Source organism: Zalophus californianus, chromosome 9 (assembly GCF_009762305.2).
Source record: "Zalophus californianus isolate mZalCal1 chromosome 9, mZalCal1.pri.v2, whole genome shotgun sequence".
Taxonomy (NCBI): domain Eukaryota; kingdom Metazoa; phylum Chordata; class Mammalia; order Carnivora; family Otariidae; genus Zalophus; species Zalophus californianus.
The window spans coordinates 15,976,056-16,003,592 of record NC_045603.1 but is presented as its reverse complement, the minus strand read 5'-3'; the positions used below and the strand labels follow the sequence as shown (position 1 = coordinate 16,003,592).

Here is a 27,537-nt window from a genome sequence, read left to right as displayed (position 1 = left end):
GACAGAAAGAATCTGCGCCAGTATAGATGATAATTGAACTCACCATTTAAGGCTGTGCCTCCTTTTTACCAAACTGTCTCTCCCTGCCAGACCTCAGATCGAAGGAGTCAGAAGTCATGACCCATAAGGGGCAGAGGAACCAGGAAAGACAATAAAATCCCCCTTTGCCGTGCTTCAAGCTGGGACAGGCCAAGCTGGAGGAGGGAGGGCACTCTACATTAGGTGAGAACTTGGATTTTTAAATTATTATTCTGCATTTTTAAATGGCTGAAACAAGACTTGCTGTTTTTATAAGTGCCTGGAGGACTTTTAAAAAATCTAACAGTGGCATTTCCTCAAAAAGTTGAACATAGAATTACCTTATGACCCAGCAATTCTGCTCCTAGGTATATGTCCCAGAGAATTGAAAATGTATGTCCACACAAAAATTGTCCATGAATGGTTCTAGCAGCATTATTCATAATAGCCAAGAAGTAGAAACAATCCAAATGTCTATCAACTGATGAATGGATATATAAAATGTGATATATCCATACAGTGGAATATTGTTCAGCCATAAAAGGAATGAGGTACCGAGAAAACTTGAAAACATTATGCTAAGTGAAAAAAGCAGAAGACCACATATTGTATAATTCCTTTTATAAGAAATGTGCAGAATAGGCAAAAGCACAGAAACAGAAAGTCGGTTGGTGGTTGTCAGGGGTTGGGGCTGTTGGCAGGTAACTGGAGAGTGACTGCTAATGAGTATGGATTTTCTTTCTGAGATGATGACAATGTTTTGGGGTTAGATAGTGGTGATGGTTGCTAAACCGTGTGAATATACTAAAAACTACTGAACTGTACACTTTCAAAGGGTGAATTTCATGGTATTTGAATTATAGCTCATTTTTTTAAAAATTTTAATCTAATATGAGCCAGAAAGTTATCCTGCCTGAGATTCCACCTAGAGCTGGGACAAGAAGTCATGCACGGGCATATCTAAAAGGACAGTGGGAGAAAGAGTTGTTTTTTAATTGTACTCACAAGAGCCCAGTCCCTTCAATAAAATGGTTACATTTATGGAGCTTACCTAGGATCCTTTACATGAAAAAGATATGATTAGAGCGATAGAAAGGATTAGGGAACTTCAGGCTCAGTTCCCACATGTAAAGAACTTGGAGCCAGTCATTCCCATTCTTCCAATAAGAAAAAACTGAGTAAACTGAAAACCAACTTTTTTGAACCCAGCAGAGAACAAAGTCTGCAGGTGGGCTGCTGTAACAAAGTACCATAGACTAAGTGGCTATAAACAACAGAAATGTATTTCTCACAGTTCTGGAGGCTGGAAGTTGGAAACCATGTGCCAGTGTGGTCAGGTTCTGATGAGAGCCATCTTTTGGGTTGCAGACTGCCAATTTCTCACTGTGTCCTCACACAGTGGAAGGAGGACAAGTGAGCTAGCTCTCTCTGCCCTTCTATAAGGGCACCAATCTCATTCATGAGGGCTCCACCCTCATGACCTATTCACCTCCCAAAGACCCCACCTCCTAATATCATCACACTGGATGTTAGAGTTTCAACATTTAATTTGGGGGGTGGAGGGACACAAATATTCAATTTATAACAGCAGGGCAAACTGCCACCTTGAAATCTAGAGAGATGAGAAAATCCAGAGACACATCTAAGATCTGCTTACCTGGAGCAGAAGCTGCTGGAGCCATAAACTAGTGAAGTTTAAGGTAATTTTGGTGAATTTCTGGAGGGTGAGTGTGGACTAGCCTGAAAGTGAGAAACTTTGGGGGCCTTCAGTTTTGGGGGGCCCTCACACTTTTGTGGGTTTTACCTTTAGTAACCCTAACAGATTATCAGATTAAGATGCTGTAAAAATGGCTCTGGCAGGGGCAGGGGAAGAGTAACCATTGTTACTCAACCCAGAGTGTTGTCCATAAAAAATACTATGCTCCAGGGAAAAAGCCTACACCAGAGCCTTATCCCACCTAGGGGAAGGGCATTGCTCCTCCTTCAGCCCCCTCTAACGTCCAATCTCACTTAGGGAAGAAAATCAATGCCAATAGAGAATCACTTGTGGAGGATACAGGCCAGAGGCACAGCTCACAGGAACACTGAGCTCTAAATGAGGCCATAAAATGCTCTCCTTACCCCACAGTTTACTCCAATACAATAACAGTGGAATACAGCAGAAAGAACTGCAAGACACTGACCTTCATTTCACAGATGAGGAGTACTTAGGGAAGCCCAAAGTCAAGAGTGAAGACAAAAACAAGAGCACTAAGAGGAATTTGAATCCTCTGGCACCTGTAGCCACAGGAAACATTAAACACGGTCCAACTCCTAACCAGATTAACATAATCCTCACACTAAAGGCTCAGGCCCTGTTCCTCAATACAACATGTCTGGCTTTCAACAAAAAAATTATAAGGCACATCAGAGGCAGGAAAAAGTCTGCAGAGATCAAGCCAGAACCAGACTCAGATATGACACAGGTGTTGGAATTATCAGACAGAGATTTTAAGATAACCATGATTCATGTGAAGAGCTCTAATGGGAAAAGCAGACAACATGCAAGAAGAGATGCGAAATATAAGAAGAGAGATGGAAATTCTAAGAAAGAATCAGGAGGAAATGCTAGAGATAAAAACTCTAAAATAACATAAATTAAGATTTCCTTTGATGGGCTCATAAGTAGACTCACCATGGCTAAAGAAAGAATCAGTAAGCTTGAAAATGGGTCAATAGAAACTTCCCAAATAGAAATGCAAAGACGAAACAAAGAAACCAGAACAGAACATTCAAGAACTATGAAACAATCTCACAATTTCAAAATATGTAACGACATGTAATTGGAATATCAGAAGGAGAGGAACAGAGCAAAAGAAATATTTGAAATAATGCCAAGAATTATCCAAAATTAATGACAGATACCAAACCACAGATCCAGGAAGCTCGGAGAATACCAAGCAGAATAAATACCAAAAACTATACCTTGGCTTATCATACTCAAATTGCAGAAAACTAAAGACAAAGAGAGAATCTTGAGAGAATCCAGAGGAGGAAAAAAGACCTTACCTATAGAGGATAAGAATTACAGTCTCATCAGAAAGCAAGCAACCAAAATAAAGTGAAATGAAATATCTAAGATGTTGAAAGAGAAAAGCCACCAACCTAGAATTCTATATTCTGCAAAATTATCCCTCAATAGTGTAGAAGAAATAAGGACTTTCTCAAACAAAATCCCCTCAAACTGAAGGAATTCATTGCTGGCAGACCTGCCCTACATGAAATGTTAAAATATTTTCTTCCAACAGAAGAAAATTATATAGGACAGAAACTTGCATCCCATAAAGAAGGAGGAATAAATGAAGGTAAAATCTTTTATTTTTATTTTTCTTAATCTTTCTTAAAGATTTTATTTATTTATTTGAGAGAGAGAAAGCACAGGTGGGGTGGGAGGGGCAGAGGGAGAGGGACAAGCATACTCCTGATGTGCCAGGAGCCCAATGTGGGACTTGATCTCAGAACCCCGGGATCATGACCTGAGCCGAAGGCAAACACTTAACTGACTGAGCCACCTAGGCGTCCCTATTTTTCTTAATCTTAATAACTGTATAAAGTAATAATTTAAAAAGAATAATAATAATGATGATGTGTTGGGTGGTTATAGCATATGAAACAGTGAAGTAAATAACAGCAATGTCCTTGGGGATGAGTGAGAGGAATTCATAGTACTCTGTTAGAATGTACCTGCACTACTCGTGAGCTATAGAGTATGATTTGAGAGTGGGCTTTAGTTAGTTAAAAATGTATTTTGGAAACAGTAGGGGAACCATAAGAAAAGCTTAGAAAGAAGTATAATTGATATCATAATAGAGTAGATAAAATGAAACCATATAAAATGCTCAGTTAAAACCAGATAAGGCAGAAGAAAAAAGGAGAGAAAAAGAAACAAAGAACAGATGCAAGGAATAGAGCACAGTTGCAAACATGGTAGATATTAATCCAACTCTACCAATAATCACTTTTAATGTGAATTGTCTAAATATACCAAAAAATCTAGAATAAGCAAAACAATCCTGAAAAAGAAGAACCCGATTTCAAGACTTACTATAAATATCAGTAATCAAGACAGTGTGGTATTGGTGAAAAAATGGACACGTTGATTCATGGAACAAAATCGGGAACCCAGAAATAGACTTAAACAGATATAGTCAACATATTTTGACAAAAGAGAAAAGGAGACTCAGTGAAGCAAGAACAGCCTTTTCAGCAAATGGTGCTAGAACAACTGGATGTCCATATGCAAAAACAAGTGAACCTAGACCCAGACTTAAACTTTTCACAAAAATTAACTCAAACTGGATTATAGACCTAAATATAAGATTCAAAACTAAAAACATCTAGAAGAAAACAAGAGAAAATCTTGGTGACCTTGGGCTTGATAATGAGTTTTTAGATATAACACTAAAATCATGAGCCATGAAAGAAAAATTGATGTTAGACTTTATAAAAATTGAAAAGTCTGCTTTGTGAAAGACAAACCACACACTGGAAGAAAATATTTGCAAAAGGCATATCTGATAAAGGGATTGTGTTCAGAATACACAAGGAATTAATAAATCCATTATAAGAAAACAACTCAATTTAAAATGGGCAGAAGATCTGAACAAACATCGCAACAAAGATACATAGATATCAAATAAGCATATGAAGAGATGCTCAACATCATTTGTCATTAGTAAATTTCAAATTAAAACAACCACGAGATGCCACTACACACCTTTAGAATGACAAAACTCCAAAAAGCTGACAGTACAGATCCTCTGGTGAGGGTATGAAGCAACAGGACTTCTCATTCACTGCTGGTGGAAATGCAAAATGCTACAGCTACTTTGGAAGAGTTTGGCAGTTTCTTACAAAACTAAACATAGTCTTACCATACTATCCAACAATCATGCTTCTAGATATTTACCCAGTGTATTTGAAAACCTACGCGTACATAAAAATCTGCATAGGAATTTTATAGCAGCTTTATTCATAATTGCCAGAAAAGGGAAGCAACCAAAATCTCTTTCAATAGGTGAATGGATAATCAAACTGTGGCACATACATACAGTGGGATATTATTCAGCAATAAAAAGAAATGAGCAATCAAGCCACTAAAAGACATGGATGAATCTTAATTATATATTGCTAAGTGAAAGAGTCTAAAAAAGGCAAAACATTTTGGTAAAAAAAAAAAGGTGGTAAGAACACCAGTGGTTGTCAGAGGTTTGGGGGGAATGTGGGGAGTGAAACACTGGAGACTTTTTTAGGATGAAGCAGTTATTGCATACGATACTGTAATAGTGAATGCATGATAGTATGCAAGGGTCAAAACCCATAGAACTTTATAGCACAAAGAGTGAACTTTAAACCATATAAAGTTAAAAAAAAAATCATTTGGTGGGGGGAATTCCCAGGATAGAATGTAGAATGTGACAAAAGGTGATAACCTAAGTAACTTTGGAAATTAGTAGTTATATGACTATAGACACAAGAAGCTATACATAAGCCCTGTACTCTAGTTGATAAAGTTGTTCCCTATGGGGGGATGGGTTAACAATTCTGGTGCCACTATACATGTATACTGGAGTTGAACAATTAAGTAAATGATGGTGTAGGGTGGGAGCCAGGTTTCTCACTATTGGAGTAGGAGGGGCAAAAGGGAAGCCCAAGAGGACCCTAAGGAGACAAGACTACGAAACGTCATATGTATCTTAGATGGGATTCTGAAATCAGAAAAGAACATTAGGTCAACACTAAGGAAATCTGGATGAAGTGCCAACTTTAGTTAATAATCATGAATCGGTGTTGATCTATTAATAAGTATACCATACTAGTGTTAGATGTTAATAATTAGGGTTCATGGGTGTGGGATATATGTGAACTGTCTGTATCATCCTTGCAATTGTTCTAAATTGTTCTAAAATAAGAAGTTTATGTTTAAAAAATTGTAGAGTTCCTTAGAACTGCAATTAGAATGATTTAAATTTATATTTCATCTATGTATGTCAGTAAAATAATAAGTGAAACAATAGTGAATCCTAACATTTTAAAGAAAGGATTAGAGAAAATTATAATGAGATACCAATGTACCCATTAGAATGACTAAAATTTCTTGATTTGACAACATTGAGAGATGATGTTAGCAATGATATGGAGACACTGGAACTCTCATACGTTGTTGATGAAAATATAAAAATGATATCTGTTTAATATAAGTTAAACATGCACTTACCATGTGGTCCAACAATTTAACTTCTAGGTCCTTGCACAAGAGATCACACAAAGACTTATTCATGAATGTTCATACAAGTTTTACTCATAATAGCCCCAAACTGGTAACCACCCAAATAGGTGAATGGCTAAACAGATTCTGGTATTTTTATACAATGGAATACTATTCAGAATTAAAACAGAACAAACCAGTGCTCCTGCGTGGCTCAGTCCTTTAAGCATCTGCCTTCGGCTCAGGTCCATGATCCCAGGGTCCTGGGATCAAGCCCCGTGTTGGGCTCCCCACTCAGTAGAGAGTCTGCTTCTCCCTCTCCCTGCCCCGTGCTCACTCTCTCTCTCTCAAATAAATAAGTAAAATATTTAAAAAAATTAAAAAATTTAAGGGAACAAACCTATTGATGTATGCATCAAAGTAGATCAATATCAAAAATATTATATCAGTGAAAGAAGCCAGACAGAAAAGGAAAATGGAATCATTTTCATGAAACTCAAGGAAAGACAAATCTAGTCTGTAGTGATAAAAAACAGATCAGTGGTTGCTTGGGGCTGAAGATGGGAGGTGGGAACTGAGAATGGGCAAAAGGGAACTGGTTAGAATAATGAAAATATTACATATTGATTGTTGTGGTTATACAGGTTTACATGTTTATTAACACTCATCCAACTTTAACTTAAAATGTATGCATTTTATTGTATATAAATTATTTTGTAATGAAGTTGATTTTTAAAGAGTAGAGAGAAAAAAAAATTGGAAGATGATGGAGATTAAACTTATGCAAAATTGACATCCCAAGAAGGATACCAAAGAAATGGAACAACAACAACAAAATTCTTAAAATTCCAGAAAACTTTTTGTAATAAAAGCCTCAAACCACAGTTTGACAGAACCATCCTACCCCAGGAATATTTGATACAGAAGAATCAACACTGAAATTAGAAGGTTTACTGAGTACCAAAGGGAAATAACAAATATCTGGGGCTTCCGTGTAAAAAAAAAAAAAATCACCTGTGATGGGAGAAATTATGGCCGGCCACACTTCTCTACTGCAACATCAGCCCTGGAAAACAGTTGGGCAATGTCTACAAATTCCCCAGAGAAATTGAAGATCTGTACCCAGCCAGTTTTCTTTGAAAAATAAAAGCAAACAACAAATTTTTTTAAAAGATTTTATTTATTTGACAGAGAGAGACAGCTAGAGAGGGAACACAAGCAGGGGGAGTGGCAGAGGGAGAAGCAGGCTCCTGGCTGAGCAGGGCGCCCAATGTGGGACTCGATCCCAGGACCCTGGGATCATGACCTGAGCCGAACGCAGACGATTAATGACTGAGCCACCCAGGCGCCCCAGCAACAAATATTTTTGAACATACAGGGAATATATTGCCCAGCAGCCCTTATTAAAGAAGCTGTAGGCAATTCCAGCCAACTGCACCCCCCCCAACTTGGGCTCCACGCTCAGTGGGAGTCTGCTTGAGATTCTCTTTCTCCCTCTTCCTCTGCCCCTCCCCCCACTTGTGCATGGCATTCTCTAAAATACATACATACATACATACATACATACATACATAAAATCTCCTAAAAAAATGTACTGATTAGCTCATCCTTTACAACCTGACTTCAAAGGGTATTAAAGCTGAGATATTACAACTAACAGATGTAAAAGGATATTTAAGGGTATAAAGATATGTAAAGGTATAAAGGATATTTAAACACAAATACTAGAAGAACTAACAACCACAGTATAATACGATTAACTGAAAGTTACCATGAGGGGACAAACTTGACAGAGGAGGTGGGGAGACACGGAAGCATACTAATTTTTTATTGCACATAGTCAAGAGTTGATAATTGCTATTTGAAGAAAAAGAAGATTCATTATATAAAATTAAATCACTAAACTTTAAAAACACTAGCCATTGAAATAACTAAAAGCCAACTTAAAAAACCATTCAAACCCTCAGGAAATGTGTACACAAAATGGAATACAGAAAACACAAATCACGTAATAAAAAGATTTTTAAAGGGATAAGCAGTGTATACACGTTGTAACATAAAAGACTATCAAAACACCAAACGTATCTGTTATTAGTGATAAATTCAAACGGATAAACTTACTGAAATAAAAATACTCAGGCTGGATCTCAAAACAAAACTCAGCTATTTGCAGTAATACAAAACATGATACAGGGGCACCTGGGTGGCTCAGAAGTTTAAGCGTCTGCCTTCGGCTCAGGTGGTGATCCCGGGCTCCTGGGATGGAGCCCCGAGTCGGGCTCCCTGCTCTGCGGGGAACCTGCTTCTCCCTCTTCCTCTGCTGCTTCCCCTGCTTGTACACTCTCTCTGTGTCAAAAATAAATAAAATCTTTATATATATTTTTAAAAAGTGATACAAAATGTGATAACCAAGAAAGTTTAAAACAGAGATATGGGGTAAAACTCTGGGCTATATAAACAAAAAGAAAGCAAAAATGGTCACTTAATAAAATTCAGGACAAACAAATATTAAATGGGGGGTAAATAAAGAGAATTTATAATAAGGAGAAAACTACAAGGAAGACCTTATATTTATATATATTTATAAACCAGTTACAATACCATTCAAATTCAGAAAGGAAAAACATAAGGAAATAAAAGAAGAGGTAGAAATAGGTGACTCTATCTCAGCCGATGACAAATAAAGTTCATAAAATAACAAGCTGAGAGAAGACCTACATAAAATACTTAAGACACATTTTATGCATTGAGCTCACAGAACAGATAGTCAGTACCTTCTCAAGAACCACACAAGATATAACATTCTCCAGTCACAGTACAGAAAAACTCACAATCGATGACAAAGCTAGAAAACAAAGAAAAATAAGCAACCGCACAACTGTTGAATCAAAGAGGAAATTGAAACAAAAATAGAATTTTTAGAAAATAACAATAATGAAAACACTTCATATGCAGACTTATGAGATATGACTAAAATAGTGTATGGAGAAAAATTCATAGCTAAAGACATGGATATTTACAAATACTAAAAAATGAAGCCTGCCCGGCTCAGTCAGAGGAGTATGGGACTCTTGATCTCAGGGTTGTGAGTTTGAGCCCCACATTGGGTGTAGAGAATACTTAAAAATATAAATACTAAAAAATGAAAATTGATCTAACTCAAGAAATTAGAAAATAATAGAATAAATATGAGGAGAGCAGAAAGAAAAACTAATGTAGACTTTAATGTATTAGAAAGGAAAAGGTTTTAACTAAAAAGTAAGTGGGGTTATTTAGGATAAAGACAACCTAATCAAGAAAAAAAGGAGAAAGCACAAAAAACACAATAAAGAAGAATGATGAAAATAACCTCAGACTTAGAGTAAACTAATTACATGTCTTATTTGTTCAGTTGCAAAATGATGTAAGATGATTTTCCAGAAAAAAAAAATGTCTAATACTAACCTTAGAAAAGAGAGAAAAATCTGAACAGACCATTATTTAGAAAAAAATTAAGTTTTAAAGATTTAGTCAGCTGTCATCCACCAAAAACAGGCTGACATGTTTTCCCAGGTGGAATTGAAACAAAACTTTATGGAACTCTAATGCTTTAAAATTTTTTTCTGGAAAATTAGAGAATACAGTTCTAAACATTCATGCATTGAGGCACTCCCCCCCCCTTTTTTTTTGCAAACAGCAATAATGGACAAAATACACAAACAGAAAATTAGACAAACAAAGCCAGTTTCAAAACCAAATTAAATTCCTCCACGCACTGGGAAACAGGACAGTAACACAAAGTGAAAAACCTCAGCCACTGAAACTGGGCTCAGAACCAGCCATGGCAGCTGGGAGTTTACCTTTTGTAGGGTCATCAGGTCTAAGCATGATCATATGCAGCCAGGGTCATCGGCAGAAAACAGAGGCTGCCCCCGGGCTCCTCCATCTAGGAAAGGAGGCTGAAAAGCCACTGCCAACCGTGCCTGGTGCAAGGCTTGCGTGAAGCTGTGGTCCTCGGCAGGCAAAGAACACAGCCCAGTTTATGACCAGGAATGAAATCAAGCTGTCCACTGACAGTTTGGCAGCCTATTTGCCATTGCTTCAATATCACCATGGGGCAGGAACCCCACATTGCCAGGGAAGACCTGCTCAGGACTGAGGGAACTGGGTGGATCCACTGGGCTGGCCAGTAGGAGTGTGAAGAAAGGGGAGCGGGGAGGGGATCAATGACAAAATTGACAGTTTCCAACACACAAATACTAAAAGAGCTTATTGTACATCAAACTAGTCCTTTAGCAAGAAGAAAGAAGGAAAGCTGTGGGGTTCAAGACACAATGATGAACACAGCAATTAATGAATGTGTGCATAAATTTAATTAATTGTAGATTATAAAAACTGTTAACTTTTTATGTATAGAAAAGTGAAACAAAGTATAGGAATCAGTATTAGGTGCGGTGTATGTTCACTAAGCAATATTAAAGCATGTTGAGATTCTTGTTTTGTGACTAGGCTTTTTATAAGATTAATTATGCTAAAACTTCAGGTATAACCATTAGAAGAACAGAAATACAAGCAACACAAAAGGAAGTAAAAGAACATAGAAAACTTTATCAATCCAACAGAAATCAGCGTAGGAAATAAAGCAGAAAAAAAAGATGGTAGGGGCACCTGGGTGACTCAGTCGGTTAAGCATCTGCCTTCAGCTCAGGCCCTGATCCTAGGGTCCTGGGATCAAGCCCCACATGGGGCTCCCTATTCAGCAGGGAGCCTGCTTCTCCTTCACCCTCTGCTCCTTCCCCTGCTTCTGCTCTCTCTCATTCACCCTCCTTCTCAAATAAATAAATAAAATCTTTTTTTAAAAAAATGGTAAACAAAACACAAAAAGAGATGTTTAAATATAAATAAACCCAACTGTGCTATTTATTACAATAAATGTAAATAGAATGTATTAGTTTTCCAGGTCTGCTATTACAAATTACCACAAACTTGGTAGCCTGAAACAACTGAAATTTACTCTTTCAGTGTTCTGGAGGCCAGAAATCCAAAATCAAGGTGTCAGCAGGGTCCTGCTCCCTCTGAAGGGCCTAGGGGAGAATCCTTCCTTTGCAGCTTCCACCTTTGGCTTGTGGCTACATAACTCTAACCCTGCCTCCTTCTCATGGTCTTCTCTCTTGTGTCTGCCCCCTGTGTTTCTCTTATAAGAACACGTGTCATTGGGTTTTGGGTCTGTCTGGATAATCCAGGATGATCGATCTCATCTCAAAATCCTTAACTTACATCTGCAAAGACCCCTTGTCCAAATGTCACATTCACAGGCTGGGTCAGGAAGTGGATATGTCTTTTTAGGGGTCACCATTCAACCCACTACACAGGTTAATTTACCTACCATAACAAAAAGAGGGACTATCAAATTGGATTTTTAAAATCCAGCTACACACCACAAATTAAATACCTAAAGGTAAGTCACCCTATAATGATTGAAAATAAAGGGAGAGAAAAATATATACCAAGGAAATGCTAATCAAAAAGTCGATATAGCAGTATCAAACAGCCTGTAACTTGCATTTTCACTTTATTTTCAGTGTCTTTGATGAATAATTCTTAATTATATGAGCCAAATTTATCAATATATTCTTTCTGAGTTAACACTTTTTGTTTAAGATAGTCTTATCTCTCCCCCAATCAAAATAATATTTACCTGTATTTTATATCAAAACTTGTAAAATTTTGTTCTTGACGTGTAAGTTTGATCCATCTGGATCAATTATCTATGGTGTGAGGTAGGGATAAATCCCATTTTTTTTCCAATCTGAATTACATTTTTTTTTCAGATCCACTTGTGGAATAGCACTTCTTTTCATCACTGATCTTCCATGACAGATAAGTAAATCTGTTCCTGGGATCTTTGTTCTCTCCAATGTTCAAATTGTTTACCCCTGCTCCTGTACCATGTTATCTTGATAACTGTGTCTTCATCATAAATCCTAATTTTTGCTAGGACAAGTCTCTCCATCATACTTTGTTTCTCTAGAAGATATTGACTTCTTTGGGCTTATTTTCTTCTATCTAAATTAAGACACAATAAAGATCTAAATAAAGAAATCTATTATGTTCAGGAAGATCTATTATTATCAGGAAGATAATAACATAAAGATGTCAGTGCTCCCCAAAATGATCTATAGATTCAATAAAAATTCTAATCACAATCCCAGCAGGATGTTCGTGGAACTTGATAAGCTGATTCTAACATACATGTTCTCTTTGACCCAGCAATTCTATTTCTAGTAATATATCCTACATATATTGCACATGTAGGCAAAGTAAACATACAAAGAAATTCACTGTACCATTATTTATAGTAGAAAAAAAAAAGATTGGAAACTACCTAATATCAACAAAGATGGAACTGATTAAATAAATTATGGAACATCCATACAAAGAAATACCATAAAAAGATGTTTTTAAAGACCAAGGCTGCTCCATATACATATGTCATGAGCTCCCACATACATTGTTAAGTGAAAAAGAAAAGAGCAGAATAATTTAAATTATGCTTTTAAGTTATTACTTGTAGTTATTGATATCACTAATAGATATTGAACATTTATTATAAGACAGGCACTTTTCTAAGTGACAGAGCATGGCTGAGATGGTTTTACCCTGATGGAGTGTTGGGAAGTGGCACAGGAGCAGGCATCTACCAGTGCCAGAAGGAAGGGCAGAGCAATGGAGGCAGTACACACTTATATTTACCTTGGAGAATTCAGCCCTGTGTTCAGGAAGAGGGAGGCAAGCAGGAAGACGTCGTGTAAATAGTGTGGGAAGCCCTATTTACCATTCTACTCCATAAGCACATGGTCAGAAGAGACGGACCCTCTCTGTCATTGATCAACATTGAAGTAGTAATTAAAACAAATTGACCAAAGCTCTCAAAGGAGAAGAACAGGTTTTCTTAAAGTCTCTGACATAAGAGATTTTTCATGTGGGACTCTTTTGTTTGCAAGTGGCAAAAACCAAACTCAAACGGCCTTAAGCAAGAAGACAAATTTATTGGTTCACGCATTTGAAAAGTCCAAGAGGAGATCATCCTTCAGGCATGCTTGGATCCAGTCACTGGGACCGTCCCGTCTTTCCTTGGCTCTGCTTCCCTCTCTGCAGAACTCAGCCTTGGGCAGCCTCTCCTCTTAGGCTGCCTTCAGCAGAACCTGCAATTTACCCTTCCTGTTTAAACTCTCATTTGCAAGAATCCTAACAAGAGCCCAGGCTATGTTTGGGCCACATGCCCACCCCCTGGAATGGGAATGGAGTCAATTCCATATAGGTCAGCCACAGAGACCAAAGTAGATGGTATAAGAGAAAAACAGAGCTGTTTTTTAATAGAATGAGTGTGAATAGAGAGACGTTGAACACACAAAACCTACAGATGTCTATAGTCAGGGCTTAAGCTAGTCTGGAAACCCAGGAGTGGCTATTTTGGGAATGTGGAACTTAAGATGAAGATTTAGAAAATTCTACCAAATATGCAAGTGTTTACCACTCTTCTGAATAAAGATTCTTGGTGCCTTTTATTGCCTCTACCCTTATGTGACATTATGAAGGGTCTCCTAAATTGGGAGGTGGTGGAGGAAGAGGCATGAAAGCCTTGTCTTTTATTTTTACCTTTAGCTTGCATCTACCCCCAAGTATAAGAACAATGTCTTATTCTTGTCATATGCCTAGAACTTAGCCCAGGGCCTGGTCTGTAGTGGGGAATAGGTAAGTGTTTGACAATCAATAATAAAATGATGAATAAAATATCACTTCTAAGAGTATCTTTTGTCATTAGATCTGGCTAAACTGTATTCTTACAATGAACTGTTTTGTCTTTCCATTCATCTTGCCATTCTTTTTGCTGGTCTCTCTGGCTCTTCTGCTGCTCGATTTTGTATCCTGGTTCCCTATAACCACTTCAGGCTACGTATGTTTGGTGACTCATTTCTTAAAAAAAAAAAAAAAAAAAAAAGATTTTATTTATTTATTTTTGAGAGAGAGAGAGCATGAGTGGAGGGGGGAAGGGGGGGAGGAGAGGGGCAGAGAGAGAAGCAGACTCCCTGCTGAGCAGGGAGCCTGATGAAGAGCTCAGTCCCAGGACCCTGGGATCATGATCTGAGCCAAAGGCAGATGTTTAACTGACCGAACCACCCAGGCACCTTTGAGGACTCAATTCAACTCATTCTTTCATAGAAGCCAAACCCTCAGTTTTTATCCAGGTACATAAATGTCAGTTTAAAAAGTTTGTTTTCTAACCTCCTTTTGTAGCTAAGTATGGTCATATAACTTAAACTTAGTTCTGGATGATGGGAGGTGAGCATAGGTGTCCTATGACAGATTCTAGGAAATTTCTATGGTTGCTCATCTCCAAAGATGTCTCCCAATAATTCCTCCCCTCTGGGATGTGCATGCCACTCTTCACATCAAGAAGTGGAGCGTGTCCACAACCACCTCTTCCTTGGGCTGGTCCTGTGACTGCTTTGACCAATGGAATGCAGTAAGAGAGACATTCAGGAACGTCCCAGCTAAGGCCTTAAGAGGGTTAGAGTTATAATTTCCTTCCTCTTGGGACACTAATGGTCCTTTTTAAATGCAGCTTCCATGCCATGAGGGAGCCCAAGCTGCTGTGAGGAAAAGCCCTCATGAAGGAGAACTGCGGTTTCATGCAATGGCCCCATCTAAGCTCCTAGCTAACAGCCAGGGCCAACTTGCCAACCATGTGGTTGAGGTCATTATTTTTACTGAAAATATTGCTATTGGTCTCCTTGCAGATGTGGCTGTTGAGAAATAATGTTGTTCTGATTCTTGTTCCTCTGTAGGCAATTTGGTTTGCATCTAGAAGAGTTTAAGTGTTTCTTTGTCTTTGATGCACTTAAGTGATACAAAAGTGTACCTAGATATGTTTCTCCTCATCTATCCTATTTCTTTAAGTACTTGTATTTGTATTTTTGAGGTTTTAAAACTTTCTCTAATCTGAGAAAACCTCTGTCATTATTTATTTAAATATTCCGCTCTATATTTTTCCTCTTCTTCTGAGACATCTATTATTTGAATGTTGACACTTCAATTTTCCATGCCTCCTAACTTTTCTTTTTTCATATTGCATCTGTATAACCTATCCTGATACTTTCTGGAATGAATCCTACACTTTGACTTAGTCTATATTTTTCCGCTATTCAAACTATTGAATCCATTGTTTCCATTTTTCTCCATACTCAGGAATTCCTCTCAGAGTTCCTTTTTATGCCTTACCTTTATAATCCATTTCTTTTTGCCTTAATATACTTATTTTTCTTTCTGGTTCTGTTTGGTCTGCTAAATTTGTTTCAGCAACCTCTTCAACCTCGGCCGCAGCAACTTCTTCCTAGAAACATCGCCAAAGGCAAGGGCAGCAAAGGCAAAAATGAACTATTGGAACTTCATCAAGATAAAAAGCTTTTGCACAGCAAAGGAAATAGTCAACAAAACCAAAAGACAACTGACAGAATGGGAGAAGATATTTGCAAATGACATATCAGATAAAGGGCTAGTATCCAAAATCTATAAAGAACTTCTCAAACTCAACACCCAGAGAACAAATAATCCAATCAAGAAATGGGCAGAAGACATGAAAAGATATTTTTCCAAAGAAGACATCCAAATGGCCAACAGACACATGAAAAAGGGCTCAACATTGCTCGGCATCAGGGAAATCCGATTTAAAACCTCAATGAGATACCACCTCACACCAGTCAGAATGGCTAAAATGAAGAAGTCAGGAAACGACAGATGTTGTCAAGGATGCAGAGAAAAGGGAACCCTGCACTGTTGGTGGGAATGCAAGCTGGTGCAGCCACTCTGGAAAACAGTATGGAGGTTCCTCAAAAAGTTGAAAATAGAGCTACCCTACGACCCAGCAATTGCACTACTGGGTATTTATCCCAAAGATACAAATGTAGGGATCCGAAGGGGTTATGTGCACCCCGATGTTTATAGCAGCAATGTCCACAATAGCCAAACTATGGAAAGAGCCAAGATGTCCACTGACAGATGAATGGATAAAGAAGATGTGGTATATATATATATATATATATATATATATATACAATGGAATAGTATGCAGCCATCAAAAAACACACAAAATCTTGCCATTTGCAATGACGTGGATGGAATTAGAGACTAGTATGCTGAGCGAAATAAGTCAATCAGAGAAAGACATGTATCATATGATCTCACTGATATGAGGAATTCTTAATCTCAGGAAACAAACTGAGAATTGCTGGAGTGGTGGTGGGGTGGGAGGGATGGGGTGGCTGGGTGATAGACATTGGGGAGGGTATGTGCTATGGTGAGCTCTGTGAATTGTGTAAGACTGATGAATCACAGACCTGTACCTCTGAAACAAATAATACATTATATGTTAAAAAAAAAAGTAGGAAGGGAAAAATGAAGGGGGGGGAATCGGAGGGGGAGACGAACCATGAGAGACTATGGACTCTGAGAAACAAACTGAGGGTTTTAGAGGGGAAGGCGTGGGAGGATGGGTTAGCCCAGTGATGGGTATTAAGGAGGGCACGTATTGAATGGAGCACTGGGTGTTATACGCAAACAATGAATCATGGAACACTACATCAAAAAGTAATGTTGTAATGTATGTTGACTAACATAACATAATAAAATAAAATTAAAAAAAAAAAAGAAGTGCTCCAGCAGGAAGAAAAAACACTGGGGGAAGGGGAGGAGGGTGACTAAAAACGGAGGTGTAAATAAATAACTCAGTAAATGTCACTGTTGTAAAGCTCAGCAACCATTACAACCAAATAAGTAAACAAAAATTTTACATACACAGCAATCAGTAACTAAAATTGATCAGATTGGGGCACCTAGGTGGTGCAGTTGGTTAAGCGTCTGGCTTTTGGTTTCAGCTCAGGTCATGATCTCAGGGTCTTGAGATCAAGCCCCAAGTTGGGCTACGTGCTCAGGGCAGAGTCTACTTAAGACTCTCTTCTCTGCCCCTGCCCCCATGCACTCTCTCTCTCTGAAATAAATAAAGTCTTTTAAAAAATTTTAAAGCAGTGATCAGATAGATTGAAATTTCTTTTGCTTGAAATTATACATTCAATTTTATTTTCCTGGTGGTTGCTCATAACTACTAAACCCATACTTGGTTTAATTTTCCCCTTTGTAATGACAAGTAACAGGGAAGGAAAAAAAAAAAAAAGAAACAGAAAGATAGAATACATGAAAAAAATACTGATAGGGTTTTTTAAGAATTTAGATATAAGAGTAATTGTTATAAGTAGAAATAGATCAAACTCAGTATAAAAATATAAAGACTCAGAGAGCATTAATGTGTAATATTGTCTACAATAGAAATCCTTAAAGCAAAAGGCTATAAAAAGTTTAAAAATATAAGGATGGAGAAAGGCAAATCAGAGAAATTTGAAATTTTTTAAAATGTAGCAATGTTATCAGAACATAGATATGACAAAAAGGATGCTCTATTTTTATAAAACGTATTTCAATAGATAAAGCAACCATATATTCACCTAAGGAATCTCATTAAAATGGTCTTTTAATGACCATTGAAAGAAAGAATTAAGTCAGCAAATATATTTTGCAGAATGAGATATAGGGGCATAATAAGCATTTCTCATACTCATGGAACAGTAAACAAGCTCTGAGCATTTTACTGTATGTAAATTATTCCTTGTTTCGGTACAGGTCTTCCAAGAAGCAGAAGCCAAAACAAGATTAGACATGATAGAAATTTACTGGGGGGAAATCTCCGTAAAGAGAAAAGGGAATAGAACAGAAAAAGATGGGGAGAATCTTCACTGCAGGGCAGGTTTGATACCTGCAAAAGGCGAAGAGGAAGGTAAATTGGGTAAAATACTCTCAGACATCAGCATGGTTCTAAGAATGTCTTGGTTAGGTGCAGAGGGAGACCTCAAGTCAGAGTCTGCATCCCCATAAGAAAGAAAGAAAGAATATCACCCCTGCTGTGCCCAGTCATTGAAGTGTGGCCCCCATAGGCAAGAATGTGATGGTGGATTCAGAGTGGTAGCAGCAGAGGATGCCAGGCAACCATACTCCCTGAGCAGGTACCCTTGAAAGAGACCTGAGTGGCACAGCCCCATGACTGTCCCATGCCTAAATAAAATTATGAGAAAATAACCCAAGAGTGTTCCTCTATACCAGGAATAGCTACATATAAAATATAGACAGGGTATCATGCACAATAGCAACCCAGCCATAAAGCCTCCTGGAATGAATCAAAGCAAAGACTTTTAACAAGAAACTCAATTAAAGGGCACGCAAGTGGAAAGAGCCGAGATGCCCTTCAACAGATGAATGGATAAAGAAGATGTGGTCCATATATACAATAGAATATTACTCAGCCATCAGAAAGGATGAATACCCAACTTTTACATCAACATGGAAGGGACTGGAGGAGATTATGCTAAGTGAAATAAGTCAAGCAGAGAAAGTCAATTATCATGTGGTTTCACTTATTTGTGGAACATAAGGAAGAGCATGGAGGACACTAGAAGAAGGAAGGGAAAAATGAGGTGGGGGGAATTGGAGGGAGAGATGAACCATGAGAGACTCTGGACTCTGAGAAACAAACTGAGGGTTCTAGAGGGGAGGGGGGTGGGGGGATGGGTTAGCCTGGTGATGAGTATTAAGGAGGACACATATTGCATGGAGCACTGGGTGTTATACAAAAACAATGAATTGTGGATCACTACATCAAAAACTAATGAGGTACTGTAGGGTGACTAACATAATAGAATAAAATAAAAAAAAATAAAGGGCACATTTTTTTTCAATAAATGGAGAGATTGCGCTGTGTTCATATGTAGAATGAATAACATGTAAATGTGCTGATTCAATTCAAGACAACTTTAATTCAGGTCCAGTTAAAATATTTCAGGACGTTTTAGTAAATCTGACAAATTTATTTTAAAATATATATGAAATCATTAGTTCCATGAGTAGCTAAATCAATTTTGAAAAATAATGGAAGGGAGAACTTGCTTATATAAGCAAGTATATAAAGATGTTATAGAGCCATAGTGATAAAAATGGAGTGGCACCAGATCAGGGACAGGCAAAGAGATGACAGAAAAAGACTAGAGAGTACATGTACATGAACTAGAATATGATTGTGGGGGCACCACCAACCCCTGGGAAAGTATGGATTATTTAACAGTTGCTATGGACTGAGTTGTGTTCCCCCTCGGCAGCCCCCTCCCCAAATCTATATGTTGTAGCTCTAACCCCCAATGTGACTGTATTTGGAGATAGGACCTTTAAGGAGGTCACTAAGGTTAAATGAGGTCATAAATGTGGGGGCCTAATCCTATAGGATTACTGGTCTTACAAGAAGAAGAAGAGAGAAAGATCTCTTCAACGGTGTAGGCACACACCCCAAGGAAAGGCCACATGAGGACACAGAGAGAAGTTGGCCATCTGCAAGCCAGAAAGCAATCCTCCCAGGAAACCAAGTCAACCAGAACCTTGATTTTGGACTACTAGCCTCCAGAACTGTGAGAAAATTAAGTTCTGTTCTTTAAAACACCCAATCTGCAGTATTTTGTTATGGCAGTCTGAGCTGACTAAGACAAAAGTTTTGGTGGGGGAAAGAAAAAGGTTAACTGCATTGAAAAAAAATTGTTTACAAAGATGAACTCCAGATGGATTAAATGTCTCTGATGGAATGGTCAAAAGGTTAAGCTAATGAAAGAAAAAAACAAAAACATTTTCTTATAATCTCGGGGACAACAGGAAGATTTCTTAAATAAGACCCTCAAAGCACAAACGATAGAATGGAAAAAAACCTGGAAGTGACATCCCATCACTTTTGCCAAATTCTGTTCATTAGAAACAAATCACTAAGATTTAGCTTACACTCAAGGAGAGAGAATACATGAGTATATGAATACCAGAGGTGTGGTCCCCCCGGGGGCCATTTTAAGCGGGCCATTTTAAACGCTGCTTAACACAGAACAGAAGTAAACAATTCTTTAAGGACAAAATGCAAAAATTGAATACACAAAAAGGCACTGAACCCCACTAATATAAATTAAGACAGCAATTATTCATCATTTTTACTCCATATTTGGCTAAAAAATTCTTTAAAGTAATGACATTCAGTGCATGTAAGGGCATGCAGAAACTGGCTCTTTCATATATTGGTGGTGGAAATGTGAACTGTTAAACTTTTGGGGAAAGCAATCCTTCAAAGTCATTAAAATATTAAATGACCTCACGTTGCCCTTCACAACAATCTATTTGACAGAAATAAAAGCGTCAGTACCTAAGAACATACGTGCAGGGATGGTCTATTTTAACATAACCAATGATAGCAAAAAAAATCCAACAACCTGGAAACAACCCAAATGACATTCATAAAGGGAGATTGGAGAAATTATGGTACAACCAAACTGAAATGTTCTTATCCAATTATTAATTTATGTTTGAGCCTAGAGAAAGGTATGGAGTCACATATACAAAATCATTAATATGTTATCACAATAGGATTATAGGAGAGAAAGGAGATGATTAATTTTTAATACACCTTCATATAATTTGAGTTATACAGCATACACGTGTTACCTCGTTATTTAACAAAGGCAAAAATAATTGTTTAAAAAAGATAAAAATTTTCTTACCAGTTGCTCTGATTCATACTTCCAGATGAAATAAAACCACATTGGAATTTCTCTTGGAATTGCATTGTGTGTAAATTATTTTCTTCCAGTCATTTATGCATTTTAAAAGCAGACATTCACTCATTCATTCAATGCATAGTTCCTGAGAATGACCCGTCTACTATAAGCAAGAGCACTGGCTCCCAAGAGTAAACCATTTCACTCTGGCAAATCAGTTCTTCTCATGCACAAGAAGGGAGAGAGGTTTTTGCAGGGCTGGGGACATGGGTCTTCTTTACACCTGTCAAACCCAACCAAGGAACCAAGTTTGGAAGATTCCATCTTGAGAAATGGGTGGAGCGCAAAGCTTTTGCCATCCTCAGTGAATATTATTTCTCACAAATGAACTCTTGATGGAATCAAACAGGAAAATGTGGAGGTCATGTGCTCCCACACAAGGCAAAAACCTGGAGTGAAGGTATTCATGGACAAGATGTATGTTTTGTTAGTTGAGCAGAGAGCCCTTCCCGCTACACAGCATGAAGTTATGCAAGGCTGATCCTCTATTGAATGGTATGGCAGTCACTACTGGCTACTCATGCCTCCCCTTCTTCCTTAGCAACTGAACACAGATTTGGTTCATGTACCTGATGTCTGTGTGTTTTAGAGGAAGATGGACCCTTCTTCAGCCCTAGGGGAGAATTTTGGTTCATCTTAGCCTCCCATGGTATTTATTTGCCCTTCGTTACTGGTTAAGGGATGGACAGGTAAATCAGTTATCTGATGGGACAAGGAGGAAAAATTATCCAAAAGGCTTCTGAGAAAGTTTTCCTACTCTTAAGAAAGGAAGGGGAAGGGAAAGACTCTCTTTTCTCCTACCAGTCTTTGAGAAGTGTGTGAGGGAAGCTGTGGTACTTTAACAATTACAGCCATCTTGTGATCATGAAGAATGAATGAACTTGTGATCATGTCCTTAATAGCAGAAGGCAAGAAAAGCAGGAAGCTGAGCATAAGCAGAAAGAACCTAGGGCCTGATAACACCTGAACCTCTCATCTTCTCAACAACCCAGAGGGACACTATGTGACTTCCCCGTGTGATACAATAGGAAGTACACATCACCACCAATGTGCTATTTTTGCCATAAACTTGAATATGAAAAGAATCAAGTCTCTAGACCCAGCTAACAATTTACAGGACCTATAGGGGACAGAAGAGCACGTTAAGTGACACAGCAGGGATGCAATGAACATAGTGCAGAATGCTGGGCACACAACAGGAAAGACAACTTGGCTTTTGTCAACAAATAACTGAGAAGGAATGAAATAGGGAGGAAAAATCTCCAGATTCAAAGAGACTTAAGAGACATAGCAACCAAATGCATCGTGTGGATCTTGTGTGGATCTTGATTCAAGCAAACCAACACTTATTATCAGGCAGTTAGGCAAATTTGAATGGTGAGATTTGGGTTATGGAATTATTGTTGATATTTTAGGTGTGATAATGGTAATATGATAGTGATTTTGTAAAAATCTTTTATTTTAGAGGTACATACTTAGAGTATTTATGGATGAAAGTATATGATGTCTAGAATTTGCATCAAAATTAATCTATTCTTGGGGTGGGATTGGGAGTGTAATAGGATAGAATTACAGATGAAACATAGTAGCCACATTGTAATAATAACTGAAGTTATCTTATAGTCCATGGAGGTTCATATCCCCTCTTCTTTTACATTTGCTTGAAATTTTGTAATAATAAAAAAATTTTAAGTACATATTACTGAGCCCACTGGAGACCTTCTGAATCAGAATCGCTGTATCCCCTGAATACACACAGGACTCACCAGTGTGTATTGTGAACAAGTTCTCCTGCTGATTCTGCTGCACACCAACATTTGAGAAACAGTGTCCAATGACTTAGAAGGCAATAAACCAAACTGCTATCCTTTTAAAACTCGACATCTAACTATTTGCATTTTCTGACTATAAAAGACACTTGTGGACAGAAATCAATTTAACCTTCAGGTGCTTCTTGAGTGAGCTGGGCGAGTCCCTTCCTTCCATAGCAACCTCAGGCACCCCTCTTGCAGAGTACTTATCCAACTGTTTTATAGTCTTGACTTTCTCCTTCACTGAACCAAGACTTAAGATAAACAGAGTCATATCAGACTGTTTATCCCCACAACTCACAGAGGTACATAGAAGGTGCTCAGGCAGTGTTTATTATTATTATTCAATTATTATGGAAATAATTACTTAACTAATTAGCAAATCATTAACAAACATAAGGTTGGGGCGCATGTCTTTACTATAACGTAAGATCCATGAAAGCAGGATTATTGTTTATCTTAGTTTCTTTGTTAATTGTGAGCTCTCCCAATGGAATGTAAACTCCAGGAGGTGGAGGGGAGAGAGGACCCATGTCTATCCTGTTCACCCCTGAACCTCTACCTAGAGCAAAGCCTGGCACATGACTGGTTGTTCAGTATTGTAAGAAAGAAAAAGAAAGACAGAGACAGAGAGAAAGAGGGAGGGAGGGTGTCTGCAACACCCTTCCACCCCTTTGCCTGCTGCGTTCGGCTCCTAGCTTAGTCATTGGCTTCCACTTCCTCAAGGGGTCTGCCTCAACACCACCAGCCTCCCGGGCTCAGTTTCCGGCCTCCCCTCTTGGTCCCCATCACACCCACACTCTCCCTACTGCAGACTTTGCTATATTTGCTTTAGATTTTGAGCTCTGGAGAATAAAAACTGCATTGTTCATGACTGTGTCCAAGGGGAAGAGAGCCATGGTGAACCCCAATTGTCCTCCTCTGAAAAGTGGGGACAACAACAATATTTATATGTTAGTTGTACTGTGTGGATTAAACGAGGTAATGCATGGAAATGCCTACCACAGTGGAAGCACAGTCCGTACATAAAGAGTACATGGTAGCTATTCCTATTATGATGTTATTGAATCTGAACAAGGATTTTATTGAGGTTTGAAATACATTCGGGAAAAATGCATAAAATTGTAAGTGTACACATCTCAGTGAATTTCCACCAATGAACACACCCTTGTTACCAGCCCCTAGGATAGCACTGTTTTGAAACTCAAGTGTTACCACCTCAGAGAGGTCCTCCCTGGTCCCACCTGCTCCATAGCACTCATCACTGGACAACCTGTGTAATCTAATTATCTATTTTACCCATTGGCTTTTCCCTTCATTCCAGTATAAGTTCCAGGAAGGCAGGGATTTTTTTTTAAAGCCTACTTTCTTCACTGCTGTATCCCCAGCTCCTAGGCTGACTAGTGGTGGGCACATAATAGGTGTGCAATAAAAATCTGCCAAGGGATGAATGAATACGTGCTGGTTTGCATTTCTTTCAGCCCCCAGGTGCTGCAGCACCGTCAGTGGGGAGAGCTAGTGCCATTCCAGGTTAGATAGCACCGGGCAGGAGCCTCCGTGCACCAGCCCCGCCTGACCCACATGCGACTTCTTTCTCTTCACTTTCCTTGCCAGCCCGGCCCACCCCACCTCACCCCATCTCCATTTTTCGTGTATAATTAAGATAATAACAGACCACCTTGCCCCCCCCCCCAGCATCCCTCAAGAATTGTCCCGGGGACCCCCAACACTCAGGGTGGTGGCAGCTCCCCGCTGCCACCAGCATGCACCTGATCAAGCTCCCGGGCCAGTCTTCTACCTCAGGGTTGGGCCTGCAGGCGGCAGAAGGAAACTTTTATCATTCGCCCCATTTCGCTCAGGGAGAAATCGAGGATGGGTAAGGTGTACCTGGACGCTCAGATCTTCGGACTCCGAACCCCGATGTCTTCACCGCCACGCACACCACGATGACGTGCGGCGATCGCCACTGCCACCTTGGGTCGCCACAGGTTTTCATCGGTTCTCTGGTCGTCAACCGTCGCAGCTGGAAAGAATGCCTGGCTCTGTTCTGGGCCCTGTGAACAAAGTTCCCGCAGAAACAAACGGGTAATGAACGGGGCAGCGGACGGAGTCAGAGGGGACCCGCACAGAGTGCTCAGGCACAGCCACTCCGAGGAGGCGACCCTGAGCTGAGACCAGGGGGGTGGGAAGGAGCGGGCCACGAGGCGACGTGCTGGGAGGGGTAGATGGTAAAGAGCAAATGTTCGACTCCTGCCCCATCCACTGCTTCATTGACTCTAACCCCCTAACTTTGAGAGCGAACATCTCTGCCCCATTTTACAGACGAGGAGGCCGAGGCCCAGAAAGATTAAGGAATTTATGGAGTCGGAATTCGAACCCAGTGCTCTGAAATATGCCAAACCCGGGCTCTGTCCAGCCCGCATTCCGCGCCGCCGCCGCCGCCGCCTCCTTCCTCCCGCACCGTGACCTTAACTCGGCACGTGCTGGCCCCTTGTGCCTCCCCCCACATTGTCCCACTTAGCCCTTCCTGGAGGGCGGACTGGGGGGCTTTGCGAGGGACCGCGGGAAGGCGCACCCAGCTTGCGGTCCTGGGTTAGAGACCCCCCTCGCCAGGCGTTAGGGACCCCGCCCGCGCGCCCCGCCCCTTCCGCGGCCGGGCCGGCGCTGCCTCTGTCCATGGTCAAAGCACCCGGGGTAATCCGCCTTTCTCTTCCGCCTGCCGAGCCCCATTCATATTCTAATCACAGCGCTGCCGGCCCGCGAACGGCCACTTTATCGGGGCCCTCAGAGACGCAGCCTGCCCCCCCCACTTCCACTTCCAGACCCCCAGCTCCTCGCCCCCCCTCTTTCTGCACTTTAAACTCAGCCGGGGAGGGGGTCCCTGGGAAAACCGCGTCCCCACTTGGACGCCGGGCTTCTCACAAACTTCGCGGCTGGCTGGGGGGCGGGGGAGAGGGCGGGAGGTGGGAGGGAGGGAGGGAGGGTCTGGGACACAGACAGACTGACAGAGTTACGGGAAGAGGCGGGGAGGGGGGTGTCAGAGAGACCAAGGGGGATAGAGACAGAGGGGCAGAGTCCTAGGGAGAGACAAAGAGACGTGGGGGCAGGGGCTGGACAGAAAGACAGGCAGCCAAAACAGGAGCAATAGAGGGACCCAGAGGACGAGAGAAGGACAGAACGACAGAGACTGGGAGACAGGCGGAGAGCGAGAGCGAGGCAGGGAAAGGGGAGAGACTCGGTGAAGGAGATGGATAAACCCAGGGGAAGAAAGTTCTGGAGGAGACGAGTCAGCCCCTCACGCCCTCCCCGCCAGGCGGCCTCTTCACCGCCCAGGTTGGGGGCTGGGGTCTTAGGGCTGCAGTTCTCCTCCCCACCTTTCACCCTCAGCTTCCTCCACTCCTCCACGAGTGTCCGCGGATCCGCGTGGAAGGGAGTCGAAGCATACCTCCTCCCGCCATTCCCGGGGCCCCCACTCAAAATCTGACCCAGGACCAAACCGGGAGGGGGGGCACAAGAGGAGAGGGAAAGGAGTGGGGCCCACTCGTGGCCGCGTAGGCGACTCCCCAGGCTCCCCGGAGTCCCCTGCCGCCCCCCACCGCCCCGCCTGGCCCGGTCGGGGGAGGGCTGGGGAGGGGGGAGGGGGCCACATCTAAGCCAATTTTGATTTCGCCTATAATGAGTGCCGGGCGAAGGCTGGAGAAGGCCTCTGGAACTTTAAATAAGAAAAACGTTGCTAATGCTATAATAGAAGGGGGAAGTCGGAGGGCTGGGATTGCGTCGCTCTGAGCCCCCCTTTTCGGAGGCGGCTTTTCTTATTCAAAACAGGCCCACAATGGGCTTCACAGTGCGCCTCGCCACGGCCCCATCTGACGAGCGGCCATTCATCAGGCCGGCTGGCCTATCAATGACATTGCTCCCATCGGGGCTCCTATAAAATGATGCTTTTTCCCATGAAACATCCGCAAACATTTTGACGGGTTTGGCTTTGCCCGGCTGGATTACTGAGTGTCCCCTCGCTCGCTCGCTCTTTCTCTCTCCCCCTTCTCTGCCCTCTCTCCCTTCTCCTTCTCTCCTCTTTCTTCTTTCTCTTTTCCTCTCCTCCTCTCTCGTTTTGCCCTTGCACTCTCTACGTCTCTTTTTCTCTCCGACTCCCTTCCTCCCTGGACATCTCTAGCACAGGGGATCCCCAAACATCAGGACTTTTGGGGGGCGCCCGTGCTGTCCATGGGAAGAGCATGCATTGTGGGTTACTGGAGGAACCCGACATGGATTCCACAGGTCAGTCCTACTGGTGGGGGGCGGGGGGGGAGACATTGGGAGGGAAAGAAAAGGGAGAAGGGGAACTTCAGAAAGAGTTTCAAAAAGTTCAGAAGGGTCAACTTGACAGTGGAACCCTAGGAAATAACGGAGAGCGTGCACAAGTTTTCAGTCCGTCGCAATGTGCGATGTAAGTGGATGCGTGGAAGTGTGTGTGTGTGCGTGTGTGTGTAAGGGTGTGATCGTGTGTGTAAATGTGTGAGTGTGTGTATGTGTGCGCGCGCGCGCGCGCTGACGAGCGCGCTTTTGCTTGCCCTGAACACAAAGTTACGTAAAGATTCTCTGGCTCGCGGCGAGCTCGAGGTGCTGCTCGCAGAAAGTTTGCGAGCCGACCGCCCCCTCCCGGGCCCGGCTCCTCCCCCGGGTTTGGGGGCCCCGGAATAGCGGTGCGCACTGAGGCTGGTGGCTCGGGCCAGGAAGC

General features: G+C 40.9%; 1 protein-coding gene and 1 long non-coding RNA gene across 7 annotated transcripts in view; one reads left to right on the top strand and one right to left on the bottom strand.

The window, feature by feature from the left end:
• Positions 1-11,849: 11,849 nt before the first annotated feature.
• On the bottom strand, positions 11,850-24,847 carry LOC113921431. 2 transcript variants are annotated; one of them, XR_003519686.1, is made up of 4 exons: positions 24,687-24,847; positions 15,527-15,638; positions 14,093-14,221; positions 11,850-12,310 (listed from the first exon to the last, which is right to left on the bottom strand). It is a non-coding gene; the product is annotated as an uncharacterized LOC113921431 (long non-coding RNA). The 2 variants fall into 2 exon arrangements; XR_003519685.1 differs by lacking the exon at positions 11,850-12,310 and adding an exon at positions 13,286-13,449.
• Positions 24,848-26,672: 1,825 nt separating this feature from the next.
• RFX4 (regulatory factor X4) overlaps positions 26,673-27,537 on the top strand; it is a 155,111-nt gene continuing 154,246 nt past the window's right edge. For 3 of the 5 annotated variants that reach the window (XM_027592055.2, XM_027592054.2, XM_027592053.2), the window contains exon 1: positions 26,674-27,077. In XM_027592055.2, the coding sequence (XP_027447856.1) occupies positions 27,035-27,077 (43 nt within the window). In that variant the 5' untranslated portion in view covers positions 26,674-27,034. Of the gene's footprint in view, positions 27,078-27,537 lie in introns of all 5 variants that reach the window. The other 2 variants (XM_027592056.2, XM_027592059.1) reach the window with 1 other exon arrangement.